Raw genomic sequence first — 16,128 nt, 5'->3', positions numbered from 1 at the left:
AATAACACCTGTGCAAAATTATTGGATAATTTTGGACTTCAGTAAATAAGCCTTGCCAGCTGCATAAAGTGAAATAAAGTCAATAAGGCTAAAACCAATCCAAGGAGTATACATGTAGGTCATTAAATGTAAATGAAATACGAATAAACTGTTTAAAAAATAAAAAATACAGAACCATTTGTAAAGCATCATAACATATTTATTTAGAAACACACATCTTTAATATTAGCTTGGCAGAACAAGTTGCAACAGTTTATATGCTTGTGAGTGTTGATATTGATGTCCAGACACTGCTTATGACTTTGATTGGGTAATCTGAAGAGCACTGCAAGGAAATATGGTTTAGTGCGGAACACTTTGGCAAGGATATAGGGGAACTTACGTAGTTTATTCTTTTTGACGCGAGCCTTGTTGATGGCGAGGACCTCCGCCTCACAAGTGAGGACCCAATTGCAGGGCTTATCCCATTCGGAACAGGTAAAATCGCAGACGCACTGATACTTTAGTTTTCCCCTGCACAGTGGGTTGTGGTTCTGGACCACTGGACACAGACCACTCCTTTTTTGGGAGCACTGGGCAGCAACCAACTCTGAGGCAACACAAAGGAGCAGCAGGCTCACAACAATCTTGGCAGCCATTTCGATATCTTCTCAGATGGAGTAGTACGAGTACCAAGCCTTTTATAGCCATCCTGAAGGTAAAAGCGAATTATTTTTAGTTTTTCATGTTTTGCAATTGTGTAAACACCCGAGGAGATCTACGCTTGGGAAGAGTATAAAAGCACGCTGTCTTTGAAGGGATCATTTGAGTACCCTGAACGCCAAGATGGACGCCACACGAGTTCTGCTAATTTTCCAACTTCTTGCTTGTTCGATGTCCCTGATGTCGTGCTGTCAAAGAAGATCCTGTCAGCCATTTACGGGATGGAACAACTGCGTCGATAAAGGCCTCACGGAGCCCAAACTGCCTCCCCGCGACAATATCTGCTGTGGACCCCACTGTGTCTACACGCCCCCGGAACCTCCTAAACCCTGCAATTGCACCGTCATACAGCGTTGTCTGCTGGACACTCATTGTGGCGGCGGAATGCCATTTAAAATTGTAAGAATGTCCGGGTGCGCTCTGGAAAAGGAAAATGCCTCCAGGCTGAAAGATGGCTACGCCAGTGAGTATTTGAGCATTAGATAAGCGTAATCCAATTTTTAATCCTTTACACACCACCTCCGCAGTCCTTATTTCATTCCCATTTGATCAGAAGAAATGCCTCAGCATGAACACCATGTGCGGCATCAATTGCTGCTGCCGTGAGAATTGTCCAAAATTGTTCTGTAAATTTTAAGGCGATCAATAAATGTAAATAAAAGGATTAATGTCTGAAATGAAACGTGCGACACAGAACATTCATTTTTTCCTACTCGATTTCATTTTGTTTTGTGACATCACTCATATTAAAAAACATATCAGGCGCCTAATTTTAAAAGTTGAAATACTGGATTAGAGAAACAGTGTTATAAAATGACGAAACTTTCGTACTCAGCGCAACAAATCTACGTGTGACCTTCCAAACGGCATTAGTTGTCACATTGCGCATCGAAACCAACAGCAGTCGTGGCCGAGCGGTTAAGGCGTCTGACTAGAAATCAGATTCCCTCTGGGAGCGTAGGTTCGAATCCTACCGACTGCGAGACTTCGGGTTCCTTTTTTATTCTTAATTACTCCAATAAAAAATTAAGCATACACTGGAAAAAGCCATAACGAAATTTTTTTATTGATAAGACAGAAATAAAAGCATTATCCCTTTTTTAAGTAAATTCATGTTGGTAATAATTTATGTAAATATGGTATTATGGTAAAAAAAAGTGAAAGACTTTAATTATAAAATATTCTTCCAATTTGTACATTTGATGTGCACTAAGGTATATATTCGAAACATGACTAAATATTATATATAATAATTTATATTATATTGTTTTTCTTTTGTGGATTCGGGTGTGGGTCCTAAAGCTTGAGGGATCCGCAAAAGTAGAAAGGCAATAGGAACATTTGTAAGGCCGTTCTCCCGTATGACTCCGGGTGTGCACCCTAAGGGATTTCGGCTCCTTATAAGTCTTTTCGCAGTAAGTGCATTTATAGGGTCGTTCTCCCGTGTGAACTCGAATGTGCACCCTAAGAACCTGACGATCCCTGAAAGTCTTTTCGCAGTAATCGCATTTATATGGCCGTTCTCCCGTATGAATCCGATTGTGGCGTCTAAGATCCGCGGCAGTACGACAGGTTTTTGGACACTGGGTGCATTTGAATGGCTTTCTCCCAACGTGAGTACATTCGTGCAATTGAAGATGACAATAGTGTTTCTCACAGTCGTGGCTCTTCAACGGCGGATCATCGTTATCGCAGTCCTTATTATCTTCAATGCCCCCACAATTTTGAACATATAACTGTTGGGTTTCCTGGTGTGCATTTAACTCTTCTTTATTTGTAGAGTAATTGACCTCCTGGGTTAAATACGATTGCTCACTTTCACTGTCTGATATCTCACAAACTATTTCCTGAAGTAAATCCTCCTCAAGAAATTCCTCCTTCACTTGGCAGTGTAACATCTGACTCACTTTTTCCTCCAGTAAAACCGCATCCTTTCTTTTGTTGTCAGTTTGGTGGCTTTCACCACTCAATCGAAAATTCCCAAATGTATCTCTAGCATCCTGCAAGCACATTGAGCAAACTATTTCTGGAAACGAATCTCCCCGCTTGACTTCCAGTCCAGTATAGTGAGAAATAAGATGAACTATAGAAAATTCCGATTCTGGGTCTTCATCGAATATATTTATCACGTCTTGGGAAATTAGCATACAAACTCGACACAATTCAGTCATTACTCTGAGAAGTATTTGAAAAATATAAAAACTACATTAAAAAATAATCATTATTACCGTTCTATTTTGCTTATATTGTATTTATTGGACTATATAGTTTGTTTACACCTCGAGATTTAATTCATTCTTAAAATACTGTAAGCACCCTGTGCCCATTGCATTGTGCTGTTAAGGGCACAAACAGATGTTGTACCATCGATTTGTTATCGATTTTAAAAACATATGTGTTGTATGTTATTATTCGAAACATGTTATTCTTATTGAAATTCAGATCACTTGAATGGTCGTTCCCTATTGTGAGTGCGGACATGCCTCCGAAGACGATCCTTATATAAAAAAGCCTTTTCGCAAAAATCACATTTAAACCGTGGTTTTTCCGTGTGAATCCTCCTGTGCTGAATAAGATTTGATGGGTCTGAAAAGGTTGAAAGGCAGATAGTACACTTGTAGGGTCGTTCACCCGTGTGTGTTCTTATATGTTTCTTAAGATTGCCCTTTAGCATAAAGCCCTTTTTGCAATAATCACATTTAAACGGTCGATCTCCCACGTGTTTCATAGAGTGGAGTTGAAGTTGACCCTTAAAATGAAAGGACTTTGGGCAGAGAGTACACTTAAATGGATATTTCCCTTTGTGGATCACGGCGTGTTTGGTTAGAGAACCCTGTTGAAAATATGACTTCGGGCAGTGGCTACACTTAAACGGTCGAATCCCTGTATGTTTATTCTGGTGACGTTTAAGTTGAACCTTAAGCCGAAAGGTCGATGGGCAGAGGGAACACTTAAATGGTTGTTCCCCAGTATGGATGCGGTTGTGCTCCACGAGATCACAATTACGTTTGAATGACTTTTGGCAGAAGGTGCATTTGAAAGTCTTCAATTGACCAATATAATCACTATCATTCAAATCTTCCTTGTGTTTCATAGAGTGGAGTTTAAGTAGACACTTGTAATGAAAGGACTTTGGGCAGAGAGTGCACTTAAATGGATATTTCCCTTCGTGGATCACGGCGTGTTTGGTTAGAGAACCCTGTTGAAAATATGACTTCGGGCACTGGCTACACTTAAACGGTCGAATCCCCGTATGTGTTTTCTGGTGATGTTTAAGTTGAACCTTAAGCCGAAAGGTCGATGGGCAGAGGGAACACTTAAATGGTTGTTCCCCTGTATGGATGCGGTTGTGCTCCAAGAGATGACAATTATACATAAATGACTTTTGGCAGAAGGTGCATTTGAAAGGCTTCTTCAATTGACCAATATAATCACTATCACTCAAATCTTCCTTATATGTATCTTCGTTTTGTTTTGATTTGTGCTCATTTTCAATTTCCCCCTTATCGTGTCAACTCTTTTCGCTAATAGCACAATCACTTTCATTCGGATCATTATTCTTGGTAAGATCAGCTTGCTCTGAGTTGTGCTGATTATTTTGACGTCTTATTTTATGAACTCTATTGCCGGCGTCATTTTGGATGCTCCCCTCGTTCTTGCCTTGCCTATCTTCAGTACAATCCTCGGGACATTGCGATCTTTCACTATCGCCATCAGATATTAGGCAGATTTCTTCTTCCAGCAAATCGTCCTCAAGGATTGCATCCTTTACCTCACAAAAAATCTTGTAGCTGCGCTCGTGTGTCTTTATAATCTTATATGCATTTTGAGCATCTTCCAAGCAAGGTGGACAAATGGATTCAGGAAGTGAGTCACCTTTCTCAACCTTAAACCCTGTGCATTCAGATATCATATACGGTATGGAAATGGCAAGATATTGTGTTCCATCGAAAATGTTGACCATCTTTTTTGAGTTTCGCATGCATACGCGGCATCTTTTCTTCATTACACTGAAACAGAAGAATTAGAGCAATAGTAAATTCCCGGGCTAATCAAACTCACTTACCTTTCCTTGCGAGGCACTAAGTACTAGTTCTTAAGATATATGGTTGGTATGGTATATTGTTTATATTTTGTTTATTATTCTGATGTATGGCGATGTATTGTGGCCGATATACTGAGCTGTTTGGTGTACATGGGCTGGTATTGTCATCGGCTATCGATTGCTACAGCATTTCGAAAATACACTCAAAAACAAATAATACGTTTTAAATATTTGTCTTTAATTATTTATTATATAACTGTTTATTTCTACGTGTGTGACATGTTATACGTATATAATATTTCTGAATAAATGCGCAAAATATGAACAAATGACTTAAATTAAATTTTTATGTACTGATAAAAATTACGTATTATAACTAAAAGAGAGATTGTTTAACCCGGTAACCCTGTTAAAATGTAAGAAAGATTACGATTTTGCCTGCGAAACCCATAGCATGTATCTTAAGGGTTTTCGAATCAAAAAGGTTAAAGAGGAGTACCAACCCTTTTAACCAAATTATCAAATTTCATCGAAAGAGCTCTCAATGCAAAAATAGTTATGGTATTATATTTCATTTTAAGAATAAAAAAACCATCTGGTATTCGCAGTCGGTAGGATTCGAACCTACGCTCCCAGAGGGAATCTGATTTCTAGTCAGACGCCTTAACCGCTCGGCCACGACTGCTCATGTACATGATTATGTAAAACCCAAACTTAAGTTGGATGTAGAGAAATTGTCAAATGAACCGATAAAAACTGTCGCCGAATTATCGATATCGATTCCAACAGCTTAAAAATATGCGGGAAATTGGTTAAAACTAAATATATAACCAAATATATATTTTTTTAGTCAACTTTTATTTGTTCGTTTTAGTATATTAATAGTTACTTTTACAAATACATTTATAAATATTTCTTCATACTCTACTATATTGGTAAACAAATCGCGATCTATCTGACTATCAACTTGGATAATGATCAGAAAAAGTATACAAAATTGAAGCCGTCGTTGGGCAAATTTCATTTGGTTTCTCTTTGATTTTCATGAAATGCATCGTAGTACAATCTGAATAATTAAAATCATATACACACTTATAAAACAAGGTCCTACATTAAGGCATTTTTCTGCTATTTTATAGGGGTGCGGCCGGGGACTTACAATTTATAATTACTGTCATACATTATATGTTTTGTGCTGTGCCTGGTGTAGATATCATATATAAAATATACATAATTAAACCTTTTAGATCACAAAGTAAAATGCTAATAAATAGGAATTTGCTTAGACATAAGTACATGGATACATGTGGTTCGCGTTAACTAACTAAGGTACAAGTTCAACTGATATATTGTTTTTTGTTTGGCTGTTCAAAAAGTCACAAAAAGCATATTACCCTTTGTCGAAAACTGCAATTTCTCTGTTTTAAATGCACTTTGCAAAAGTATACATTAATTTATGTTTTCCTGCTTGCGCGGCTGATAATTTTTACGTGCTGCACATCGATATTATATTTTAGAACTATATGTATGGGGTATTTCGGGTTCTGTTCCGATGTTCCATCAAAAATTCATATTCGTCAGCGACAACAAATTTTGCCACAAAAGCCTTTAATTTTCGTGTGTGCGTGTGGGAGTAGCGCCGCGGCCTAAGATGCCACCTTTCCGACGTCCTGCATCATGACCAAAGATCCAACCATGGCCACCAGTGTGCGGTCTAGCCAAGTCACCGGATTTGGATATAAGAAACCACCTTCGTAGAAGCCCAGATGGCCACCATGAGCCACCTCAACGTAGGCCGTGTTTTGCCTAGAAACTGAAAGTAAAGTCTGGATTTAAAACGCAATTAATAATCATATATTTATTAACTTACTAGCATATTCTTTAATGGGATGCAGCAAATCCTCTGGAATTAAAGGATCATCCTTGGCATTGATGAAGATCATGGGCTTTTTAATCGAATCGAAGTAGAACAGCGACGAACTCCACTTATACAGTTCCTGGGTGGATGGGAAGTTGTACACCCGCCTCGTATAAGCTTCATCCAATTCGGGTAAAGTGGCAGCGGCGATGATCTCGCGCTCGTTGAGATTATGCCGAGCTTTCACCTCGTCAGACAGCAAGACATGTCGATGTCTCAGGATAATGCTCTTCACGTTCTCCGTCATGATATACAGGTAAAAGCGACGGAAGTTTTGCCAGTTCAGCAGCCATTTGGTTCCCCTAAAACTCCATATTTAAAGAGGATTTTCAATTTAAGTTGAAATAGTTACTCACTCGACGGCATTATAGCCTTGACATATGGATATGCCTCCAATTACGCTGTTGGGCTTTGTCTTCTGGTCCTCGCCCATGTATTTGGTGACCAAATTGCCGCCCAAGCTGAAACCTACAGCAACCATTCGACTTTGGCGGTACTTCTGGTGCAAATGCTCCACCATGGCCGCGAAATCCTCCGTGTGTCCGTAGGTAAAAATACGCGTGGAGGTCACCTGTACACTGCGAAGCGCTCCAATGTGATTCAGGACCGCACAGCGGTATCCATTGCACTGGGCCAGATGCACAAAAGTGCGAATGTACACTGATTCTGAGCTATTAGCGATGCCCGGGCAAATGGCCACGGTGATGTCATCTATTGGAGTGTGAAAAATCCTTAGTACTTGCAATCGCTTTAAGATAAGTCTTAATTTACCCTCCTGTTCGGTGAGTGGCTGATACAAATCGTAGGTCAAAGTGGAGCCATCCTGGAGCGACATGTAGACCCTCTCTCCTAGAGGCCAAGGACAACGAACTCGGCCCACAATACTGTGCAAAACTGTCTGGACATGGCCACTAAATCCCCAAAGACGTGGAGGAATGTAACTGAAAAGTGCGAAAGTAATATGTTTATTAATGTCCAATAAGCAGTAAGTAATATTAAAAAAACAAATTTAACTTTCGATACAAAATGTATACACGCAAACATAAGGCCTTTTATCAGTAAATGCTTATCTTTAAAAAAAAAACAATCTTTTTCGTCACAACATTGGTTTTTTGCCCTTGACATTGCTTTTTGAGATATAATGGCAATAATAACTACTAAATCTGCATTCAATGGCTTCCAGTTCGTTAGCAGGCAGTTTGCCAAATTTAAATTTCGTTCAAGTTTTTCGATGGGATGACTTTAAATTGTGAAATGCACAAAGCCGCAATTCTAAAAACAGCATTAGAACCAATTGAACCTAATTGAACACGCAATAACACTAGAATTAGATGGAGAAAGTCGGATGTGCACAGAGAAAAAATGTGAGAGCATATAAAAAAAATTTGTAAATCCTTTTTTAAGAGACAGAGAATACCGATTTAAGAATTTAATAATTTCATACGTACTCCTCCTTCCATGGTTTTCTGATACATTTATAAACATACATTAAAGTTGAATTTAATTTATAGGTTCGGCTTTTTTTTGTGTATCAAAAATCATGTCAGGCGTGCAAAAACGTGATACACTTTTCGTATCCATCTGTGAGCTTGGCAACAGTTGCTTTTCATTAGTATCAATCAAAGTGAAATTGTGGAATAAGTTGGTGGGGGAGTTGGTCAGTTTGGGAACTGGCACAAATGCCATCGTATCTATCTGTTAAATTTTTAATCACTTTTAAACATGAATCTTCGAACATTAATCAATACGGACTTAGTAAATAATGTGAGGGCATACATGTGAAATTCGTTTTTTGCTGCGTAATAGGTAAATGTATCGTTTTCGGTTCTCTTTCCCAAAAATGAAAAACAGCTGCAACTTTTCCCCACCTTTTAAGTACACTGTCACAGTTACGAGACCACAATAAAAAACAAAACAATGCAAAAAGTCAACAGCAAAATGTGCAAATGAGTCATCTTCGCCATTTTCAATGTCGCACCCCTTAAGGTAAACGCCTGGTATTAGTGGTTTCTCGGAAATTAGAAACCCCTATAAAGCCCTTAAATACACATTCCTGATTTGTTCAACTTTATATTATAAGTATTAAAACATTAGGTAATTATGGTAATACAATCCCTGTTCATTAGCCAATTTGCGCAAAACGCTTGTAAAACCGCTGTTCTTAAGTGAAAAGTCTGAGCTGCGTCATACCAAAATATGCAACCTAATTTCATGAACTAAAGTAAAAGAAAATTTAAAAAAATTAAAAGCAGTATTTCATTTGTAAGTAAATTAGAAATATTTTTTTTTTGAAGGAAAATTAAACAAGAAGATGACAAGAATTAATAGCCACTTTAGCTTTTTACCTGTCACAATCTCACCTTTCAACCGGTTTTGTTTGTTAGCCGAGAGGGAAAGAAAACTGCAGAGCAGTCGAGAGAATTTCGCTTACGCAATCTTTGTTGTTAAACAAAAGCGGCAGCCGACTGGGCAAAGCGCCAAAGCCAAAAACAAAAACAAAAACAAAAACAGAGGCATTCACAGGTAGTGCCGGCATTTGAATGGGCCAAAATGCAAAACGAACATTATGCCGGCACTTTTTTTTTTCCTTGTCACCTCACATTGCCATACATAAACATTTATCTCAGGAAACTCCCACACGGTTAGCACCCCGACAGTCAAGTTTGGGGCCAAAACCAGGTTGCTAGGCGTTAGTCGCCGTCTTTATTTTACTAGCCCGCTGCGTAATTGTGGGGCGAACTTTGTGCCCACATTATTATTACTTCTTATCGCCATTCTGGCAGACGTATAGAAAAATAAATTGAAAAAGCAAAGGAAGATTAAACAAAATTCCATTTAATTATGCGGCTGGTTGCCAGAAAGAACATCGAAAGCATTCGCAGATTTCCCCAGATATAATAGAAACCGAAAGAAAATTTTCCAGGCGTGGACATAGCCAAAGAAAAATGTTTAAAAGAAAAAGGGAACGACATTCGGACATTAAATTAAAAAATTCGAATATTAATGAATATTTCTCAGCTTAAAAATAATTGATACCTCTTTTATTTCGAATCAGTAAAATTGTAATTATTTTTTTTGCAACTTCCTGTCACGATAACCTTTAACAACATGGCACATTAAAATTGTGCATTTAAAATAATATTCTATCCCTGATAACCATTAATCCATTAAAATATTTTTAGCCTCTGACCGCAAAAATTTTATATAGAATGAGTAAGGGTTCATTATATCACCGATAAGAAAAACTCAGACAGAAAAGTCTGTACTGAACACATGTGTCAACGAATCGGTTATATTATGACATGCCTTGAAAACTGATAATGTGAAACTAGTAAAATTGCATTTAATCAATGTAGATGGATTTTACAGATAAAGAGCGAGGAGTTTGATTAATTTTTGAATTATTTAGACAGCGAAATTAGCTTTATTGACTAATTGCCATTAATGATTCACTCAGCAGCTGGGAAATCGACGAGCTGTGTGAAAAAATGTCATTTGTTTCCACATGTCAGTGAATCGGACCTTTGAAGTAATTGAGGTAATTGGAGATTTGCTTAGCAGAAAATCTGATAACAACCCAACTGGCTTAATTATGACAGCAGAGTAACTAACATTTTTACGTGGCTGTAATGCTGATTTCAAAGTTAACAGCTGTGCTAAGATATATAGACAAAAATGCAACAGATAAAATAAATATATGCATAAATATATATTAGCAATTTTTTAGAATTAATAAAAAAAATTTGGAAAATGTGTCTTTATGCACTCTTTACGCCTGAGTCGGCGTGTTATGCGGAATAGGAAAATAGAAAAATAAATTGTTGAGCTCTGCTCTACGGAAAACTTACGGCTCCCTTAGCACGGGTGCTATTTTGTAAAGGCAATCCAGGAACTGGGCGTCTAGGCACCACACACTTGGTTTTAGTGGCTGACTGTGAACATTGAGGATGCGGAAAAGTATGCACACAATGACGGCGATGAGCGTCAGGAAGGCGGTGGACATGGTGGCGCAGTGTCCTCCGATTTTTTACCCAGGATCCGAGGAAATTGGCAGCCTTAACATCCAATCCCTTTCAACTTATCCTTCGATTTGCCGCCTTTCCTTCGGTTATCTTGTATTTTTTAGGGGGCCAAGTGTAATGTGTTTGATTGTGTCTTTTATGGCCGTTTGCTATTTTTTGCTGGCAAATATATGTAAACACTTTCCAAGGGAACCGGATTTAAATCGTGCTCAGAAATTTTGCCTTCGCCTTCTGCGATTTTTTTTAACTGATGATTTAGTGTGCCCGTAGACCTTGCGACGCATTAATACCAACTGCTTGGGCGGAGCTGGGTAACTAACAATATTTTAGAAATTTTGTTTGGTATTTTGGGTATTATGCGGCACAACATTAAGAATTATGATCGTTAAAAACCGAAAGATAAGAATATCCCTTTTCCATTCGAAAAAGCCTCGCACTAAATTTAAAAAAAAAAGACAAGGTGATTATCTATTTCTCAATTGTCTATTAAAAATAATATATTATATATTTGTAAACTAGATAATGCTTATAAGTTCATCCCAAAAACATATAAGCAATATAACAATTTGAACTTCTTGAACTATAATATACTATACTATACGTACTTTCCTATTTAATTATGTTTGTGTTTTATCACCACCATTAAAATCATTCCAGAACTACCACATTTATTACGAATTGCTAATGCGCAAAATATACGCTGAAATATTACTTTGATCTTTTTGAACTCAACGATCCCATTTCGCCTACGTATTATCTCAGCGTGATTTTTATTATATACTCGTACATATATTTTAATCCTATGATTTTTAGTAAGGAACGTCTGGGCGAATCTCATTTTGATTGTGTCTTAACAACCCATAAAAACAATCTCAGAATCGCCACATTTATCAAGAATTTCTAATCCGCAAAATATAAACCGAAATATCAGTTTGAACTTTTTGAACTTAAAAGATTTCGTACAATCCTATAAAAACCCATCTCTTTAGAGCTATTAAATCAGTACTCGCGGTAATATGAAACACTTTAAAACGGGATTTGTCGCATTGGTCTGCCTCCTATTTTGGGCAAACGAAGGAGCGGCCCATTTATTGGAAAATAATTGCGGAACAATAAGGCAACCTTCCAGATTTAAGCGAGTAGTAGGAGGACAAGATGCTGAAATATTCTCGAATCCATGGCTAGCTATTCTCCTTCAAGATCAGGAATATCGCTGTACCGGATCCCTCGTTACCTCTCGTAAGTATCTTAGCATAATTTTAGATCATTGCAATTCAGTTTTAAGCTTATTAATATTTACAGGTTTTGTTTTGACGGTAGCGGATTGCTTCAATAATTCTAACTCGGCGCCTACGTATGATCTGAGCATATTTTTTATTATAAATATTATAATTCTATGGCTTTTAGTAAGGTACGTCTGGGCGATTATGACAGGAATAGAGCGCAAGATTGTTCTTCTTTGGGTTGCTTGCCGAGGACCTCTGATATTGATATCGAGCGTGTTATTCCACACCCAAAATTTGAGTTTACTCCAGGAAATGTGAATAACATAGCTCTGGTTCGAATAGCTGAAGAGATTTTATTTTCAGGTAATTAGTTAGCCATACCAACCTCGACCTAAACTAAACTTAAAATATTTTCTTAGATTATATCCGGCCGATTTGTCTGCTCGTCAATCAACCTCTTCTGAAACAATTTTCATCATTTATAGTCGCTGGCTGGGGTCATTATAACCGAGTAAGGAAAGAGGTGCTACAGACAGCCATTGTCCGCCATCGCGATATTGAGGAGTGCAAAAGTATTCTTCAGATGAATAATTTATCTAAGGACCTTATATGTGCCGGCGATACAACCAGTGACACATGTTTCGGAGATGGAGGCACTCCCCTAACTGCGGAGATAGTCTATGAAAAAGTTTCTCGGATTTTCCAGTTCGGGCTTTCAAGTTTTGGATTTACGGCATGTAAAGGCCCCAGTGTTTATACCAATGTTACGTACCATATGAAATGGATAGAGGATACGCTTTTTCAATTTATAAATAAGAACAGCCGATAAGGATTTGCGATCTTAGACCGCATTTCTTAGTAAAAAATTCTCCTTTTCAAGTAACTGGCATTTTTAGGGTTATCCTTTTGAAAAGTCACAAATGTTTGTGTATTTCTACTCCTGCTATTGGTAAATAAAATACAAACTGGAATCCTCTTTGTTTAATTTTCGGTATACAGAGTATAAGTTTTGGTAAACTTGCTATTTTTCCATCGTTAAACAATCTTGGTAGCTCCCACCCCTAGCAATTTAAATTCGTAATAAAGAAAATTCAAAATTCCAAGAGAAAGCCCCCAAAAAAAGTCATTGTTTTTGATTGTGCATTTGGAATTTTAGTTGGCCTTACATTAAATTAAACGTAAGAAATAGAAATGATGATGAGCGTTTAAAAAATTGTTTTATTGCATTCGAAAAAAGCTTGCAATCAATTCGAAAACGAGCCAAGAAGCTAACTCATTAATAAAAAATACTATTTATATATGTATGTTATATTTGGAAATGAGAATGTTGATACATATAAGAAAAAAACAATATTAACTTTTTGAACTCAATTTATTTTCTTATCTCATTTTGTTTGTGTCTTAAAAACCCATAAAAACATTCTCAGAATCGTCACATTTATCAAGAATTTCTAATCCGCAAAATATAAACCGAAATATCAGTTTGAACTTTTTGAACTTAAAAGATTGCGTACAATCCTCTAAAAATCCATCTCTTTAGAGCTATTAAATCAGTACTCGCCGTAATATGAAACACTTTAAAACGGGATTTGTCGCATTGGTCTGCCTCATATTTTGGGCATACGAAGGAGAGGCCTATTTATTGGAAAATAATTGCGGAACAATAAGGCAACCTTCCAGATTTAAGCGAGTAGTAGGAGGACAAGATGCTGAAATATTCTCGAATCCATGGCTAGCTATTCTCCTTCAAGATCAGAAATATCGCTGTACCGGATCCCTCGTTACCTCTCGTAAGTATCTTAGCATAATTTTAGATCATTGCAATTCAGTTTTAAGCTTATTAATATTTACAGGTTTTGTTTTGACGGCAGGGTTTTGCTTTAGATATATTGAGTTGGCGCCTACGTATGATCTGAGCATAATTTTCATTATAAATATTTTAATTCTATGGGTTTTAGAAAGGTACGTCTGGGCGATTATGACAGGAATAAAACGCACGATTGTTCTTCATTGGGTTGCTTGCCGAGGACCTCTGATATTGATATCGAGCGTGTGATTCCACACCCACAATATGACATAACCGGGATAAATGAAAATAACATAGCCCTGGTTAGAATAGCTGAAGAGATTTTGTTTTCAGGTAATTAGTTAGCCGTACCGACCACGACTTTAACTAAACTTAAAATATTTTCTTAGATTATATCCGGCCGATTTGTCTGCTCGTCAATCAACCTCTTCTGAAACAATTTTCATCATTTATAGTCGCTGGCTGGGCTGATTATAACAAAGTAATAAAAACGGTGCTACAGACAGCAATTGTAGCCAATCGCGATATTGAGGAGTGCAAGAGTCTTCAGCTAAATAATTTATTCAAGGACCTTATATGTGCCGGCGATACAACCAGTGACACATGTGAAGGAGACATGGGAAATCCCCTAACCGGAGAGCTACTCTATGGAGGAGTTCCTCGCATTTTCCAGTTCGGGATTTCAAATTTTGGATTCTCGGCATGTAAAGGCCCCAGTGTTTATACCAATGTTACGTACCATATGAAATGGATAGAGGATAGGCTTTTTGAATATGTAAATACTGACAACTGATAAGGATTTGCGATCTTAGACCGCATTTCTTAGTAAAAAATTGTCCTTTTCAAGTAACTGGCATTTTTAGGGTTATCCTTTTGAAAAGTCACAAATGTTTGTGTATTTCTACTCCTGCTATTGGTAAATAAAATACAAACTGGAATCCTCTTTGTTTAATTTTCGCCATACAGAGTATAAGTTTTGGTAAACTTGCTATTTTTCCATCGTTAAACAATCTTGGTAGCCTCCCACCCCTAGCAATTTAAATTCGTAATAAAGAAAATTCAAAATTCCAAGAGAAAGCCCCCAAAAAAAGTCATTGTTTTTGATTGTGCATTTGGAATTTTAGTTGGCCTTACATTAAATTAAACGTAAAAAATAAAAATGATGATGAGCGTTTAAGAAATTGTTTTATTGCATTCGAAAAAAGCTTGCAATCAATTCGAAAACGAGCCAAGAAGCTAACTCATTAATAAAAATTACTATTTATATATGTATGTTATATTTGGAAATGAGAATGTTGATAAATTCGTCTCAAATACATATAAGAAACAATTAATATTAACTTTTTGAACTCAATTTATTTTCTTTTGTCTTAAAAACCCATAAAAACATTCTCAGAATCGTCACATTTATCAAGAATTTCTAATCCGCAAAATATAAACCGAAATATCAGTTTGAACTTTTTGAACTTAAAAGATTTCGAACAATCCTATAAAAACCCATCTCTTTAGAGCTATTAAATCAGTACTCGCCGTAATATGAAACACTTTAAAACGGGATTCGCATTGGTCTGCCTCCTATTTTGGGCAAACGAAGGAGCGTCCCATTTATTGGAAAATAATTGCGGAACAATAAGGCAACCTTCCAGATTTAAGCGAGTAGTGGGAGGACAAGATGCTGAAATATTCTCGAATCCATGGCTAGCTATGCTCTTTAAAGATAATATAAAGGGCTGTACCGGATCCCTCGTTACCTCTCGTAAGTATCTTAGCATAATTTTAGATCATTGCAATTCAGTTTTAAGCTTATTAATATTTACAGGTTTTGTTTTGACGGTAGCGGATTGCTTCAATGAATCTAACTCGGCGCCTACGTATGATCTGAGCATAATTTTTATTATAAATATTATAATTCTATGGTTTTTAGAAAGGTACGTCTGGGCGATTATGACAGGAATAAAACGCACGATTGTTCTTCATTGGGTTGCTTGCCGAGGACCTCTGATATTGATATCGAGCGTGCTATTCCACACCCACAATATAACATAACCGGGATAAATGAAAATAACATAGCCCTGGTTAGAATAGCTGAAGAGATTTTATTTTCAGGTAATTAGTTAGCCATACCGACCTCGACCTAAACTAAACTTAAAATATTTTCTTAGATTATATCCGGCCGATTTGTCTGCTCGTCAATCAGCCGGTTCTGAAAAAATTTTTATCATTTAAAGTGGCTGGCTGGGGTCATTATAACGAAGTAATGAAAAGAGGTGCTACAGACAGCCATTGTCCCCCATCGCGATATTGAGGAGTGCAAGAGTATTCTTCAGATGAATAATTTATCTAAGGACCTTATATGTGCCGGCGATACAACCAGTGACACATGTTACGGAGATGGAGGCACTCCCCTA

The 16,128-nt window shown here is 37.2% G+C and overlaps 8 protein-coding genes and 2 non-coding genes across 11 annotated transcripts; 4 read left to right on the top strand and 6 right to left on the bottom strand.

The window, feature by feature from the left end:
- Positions 1-203: 203 nt before the first annotated feature.
- On the bottom strand, positions 204-638 carry LOC108110634. Its single transcript, XM_017219734.2, has 2 exons — positions 383-638; positions 204-325 (listed from the first exon to the last, which is right to left on the bottom strand). Exons 1-2 carry the CDS (start codon positions 636-638, stop codon positions 204-206), a joined length of 378 nt encoding a protein of 125 aa, XP_017075223.1.
- Positions 639-789: 151 nt separating this feature from the next.
- LOC108110440 lies at positions 790-1,339 on the top strand. Its single transcript, XM_017219508.1, has 2 exons — positions 790-1,165; positions 1,230-1,339. Exons 1-2 carry the CDS (start codon positions 826-828, stop codon positions 1,337-1,339), a joined length of 450 nt encoding a protein of 149 aa, XP_017074997.1. The 5' UTR covers positions 790-825.
- A 263-nt stretch (positions 1,340-1,602) lies between these two features.
- Positions 1,603-1,684, top strand: Trnas-aga. Its single transcript has one exon. It is a non-coding gene; the product is annotated as a tRNA-Ser (tRNA).
- Positions 1,685-1,844: 160 nt separating this feature from the next.
- Positions 1,845-2,993, bottom strand: LOC108111193 (zinc finger protein 845-like). The gene is made up of 2 exons (XM_017220588.2): positions 2,931-2,993; positions 1,845-2,877 (listed from the first exon to the last, which is right to left on the bottom strand). Exon 2 carries the CDS (start codon positions 2,871-2,873, stop codon positions 1,962-1,964), a length of 912 nt encoding a protein of 303 aa, XP_017076077.1. The 5' UTR covers positions 2,874-2,877; positions 2,931-2,993; the 3' UTR covers positions 1,845-1,961.
- Positions 2,994-3,145: 152 nt separating this feature from the next.
- Positions 3,146-4,078, bottom strand: LOC121529966 (zinc finger protein 880-like). Its single transcript, XM_041818122.1, has one exon. It carries the CDS (start codon positions 4,076-4,078, stop codon positions 3,146-3,148), a length of 933 nt encoding a protein of 310 aa, XP_041674056.1.
- A 134-nt stretch (positions 4,079-4,212) lies between these two features.
- LOC108111192 (uncharacterized zinc finger protein CG2678) lies at positions 4,213-4,873 on the bottom strand. 2 transcript variants are annotated; one of them, XM_017220587.2, is made up of 2 exons: positions 4,765-4,873; positions 4,213-4,712 (listed from the first exon to the last, which is right to left on the bottom strand). In XM_017220587.2, exon 2 carries the CDS (start codon positions 4,706-4,708, stop codon positions 4,214-4,216), a length of 495 nt encoding a protein of 164 aa, XP_017076076.2. In that variant the 5' UTR covers positions 4,709-4,712; positions 4,765-4,873; the 3' UTR covers position 4,213. The 2 variants fall into 2 exon arrangements, with proteins under 2 accessions (XP_017076076.2, XP_017076075.2); XM_017220586.2 differs by having other exon boundaries at positions 4,769-4,873.
- A 477-nt stretch (positions 4,874-5,350) lies between these two features.
- Positions 5,351-5,432, bottom strand: Trnas-aga. The gene has a single exon. It is a non-coding gene; the product is annotated as a tRNA-Ser (tRNA).
- A 154-nt stretch (positions 5,433-5,586) lies between these two features.
- Positions 5,587-10,949, bottom strand: LOC108111142 (abhydrolase domain-containing protein 2). The gene is made up of 5 exons (XM_017220510.2): positions 10,514-10,949; positions 7,437-7,606; positions 7,022-7,376; positions 6,618-6,967; positions 5,587-6,560 (listed from the first exon to the last, which is right to left on the bottom strand). Exons 1-5 carry the CDS (start codon positions 10,666-10,668, stop codon positions 6,394-6,396), a joined length of 1,197 nt encoding a protein of 398 aa, XP_017075999.1. The 5' UTR covers positions 10,669-10,949; the 3' UTR covers positions 5,587-6,393.
- A 564-nt stretch (positions 10,950-11,513) lies between these two features.
- Positions 11,514-12,884, top strand: LOC108110498 (phenoloxidase-activating factor 3-like). The gene is made up of 4 exons (XM_017219578.2): positions 11,514-11,926; positions 11,990-12,041; positions 12,095-12,276; positions 12,333-12,884. The coding sequence occupies exons 1-4, from the start codon at positions 11,704-11,706 to the stop codon at positions 12,740-12,742; spliced, it is 867 nt and encodes a 288-aa protein (XP_017075067.2). The 5' UTR covers positions 11,514-11,703; the 3' UTR covers positions 12,743-12,884.
- Positions 12,885-13,480: 596 nt separating this feature from the next.
- Positions 13,481-16,035, top strand: LOC121529968 (serine protease 48-like). Its single transcript, XM_041818127.1, has 5 exons — positions 13,481-13,967; positions 14,110-14,424; positions 15,540-15,591; positions 15,645-15,826; positions 15,883-16,035. Exons 1-5 carry the CDS (start codon positions 13,481-13,483, stop codon positions 16,023-16,025), a joined length of 1,179 nt encoding a protein of 392 aa, XP_041674061.1. The 3' UTR covers positions 16,026-16,035.
- Positions 16,036-16,128: the final 93 nt, after the last annotated feature.

This window comes from Drosophila eugracilis, unplaced genomic scaffold, assembly GCF_018153835.1.
Source record: "Drosophila eugracilis isolate 14026-0451.02 unplaced genomic scaffold, ASM1815383v1 contig_2152, whole genome shotgun sequence".
Taxonomy (NCBI): Eukaryota; Metazoa; Arthropoda; class Insecta; order Diptera; family Drosophilidae; genus Drosophila; species Drosophila eugracilis.
Note: the sequence above shows the minus strand (reverse complement) of the source record. Positions and strands in the feature narration are given on the sequence as shown.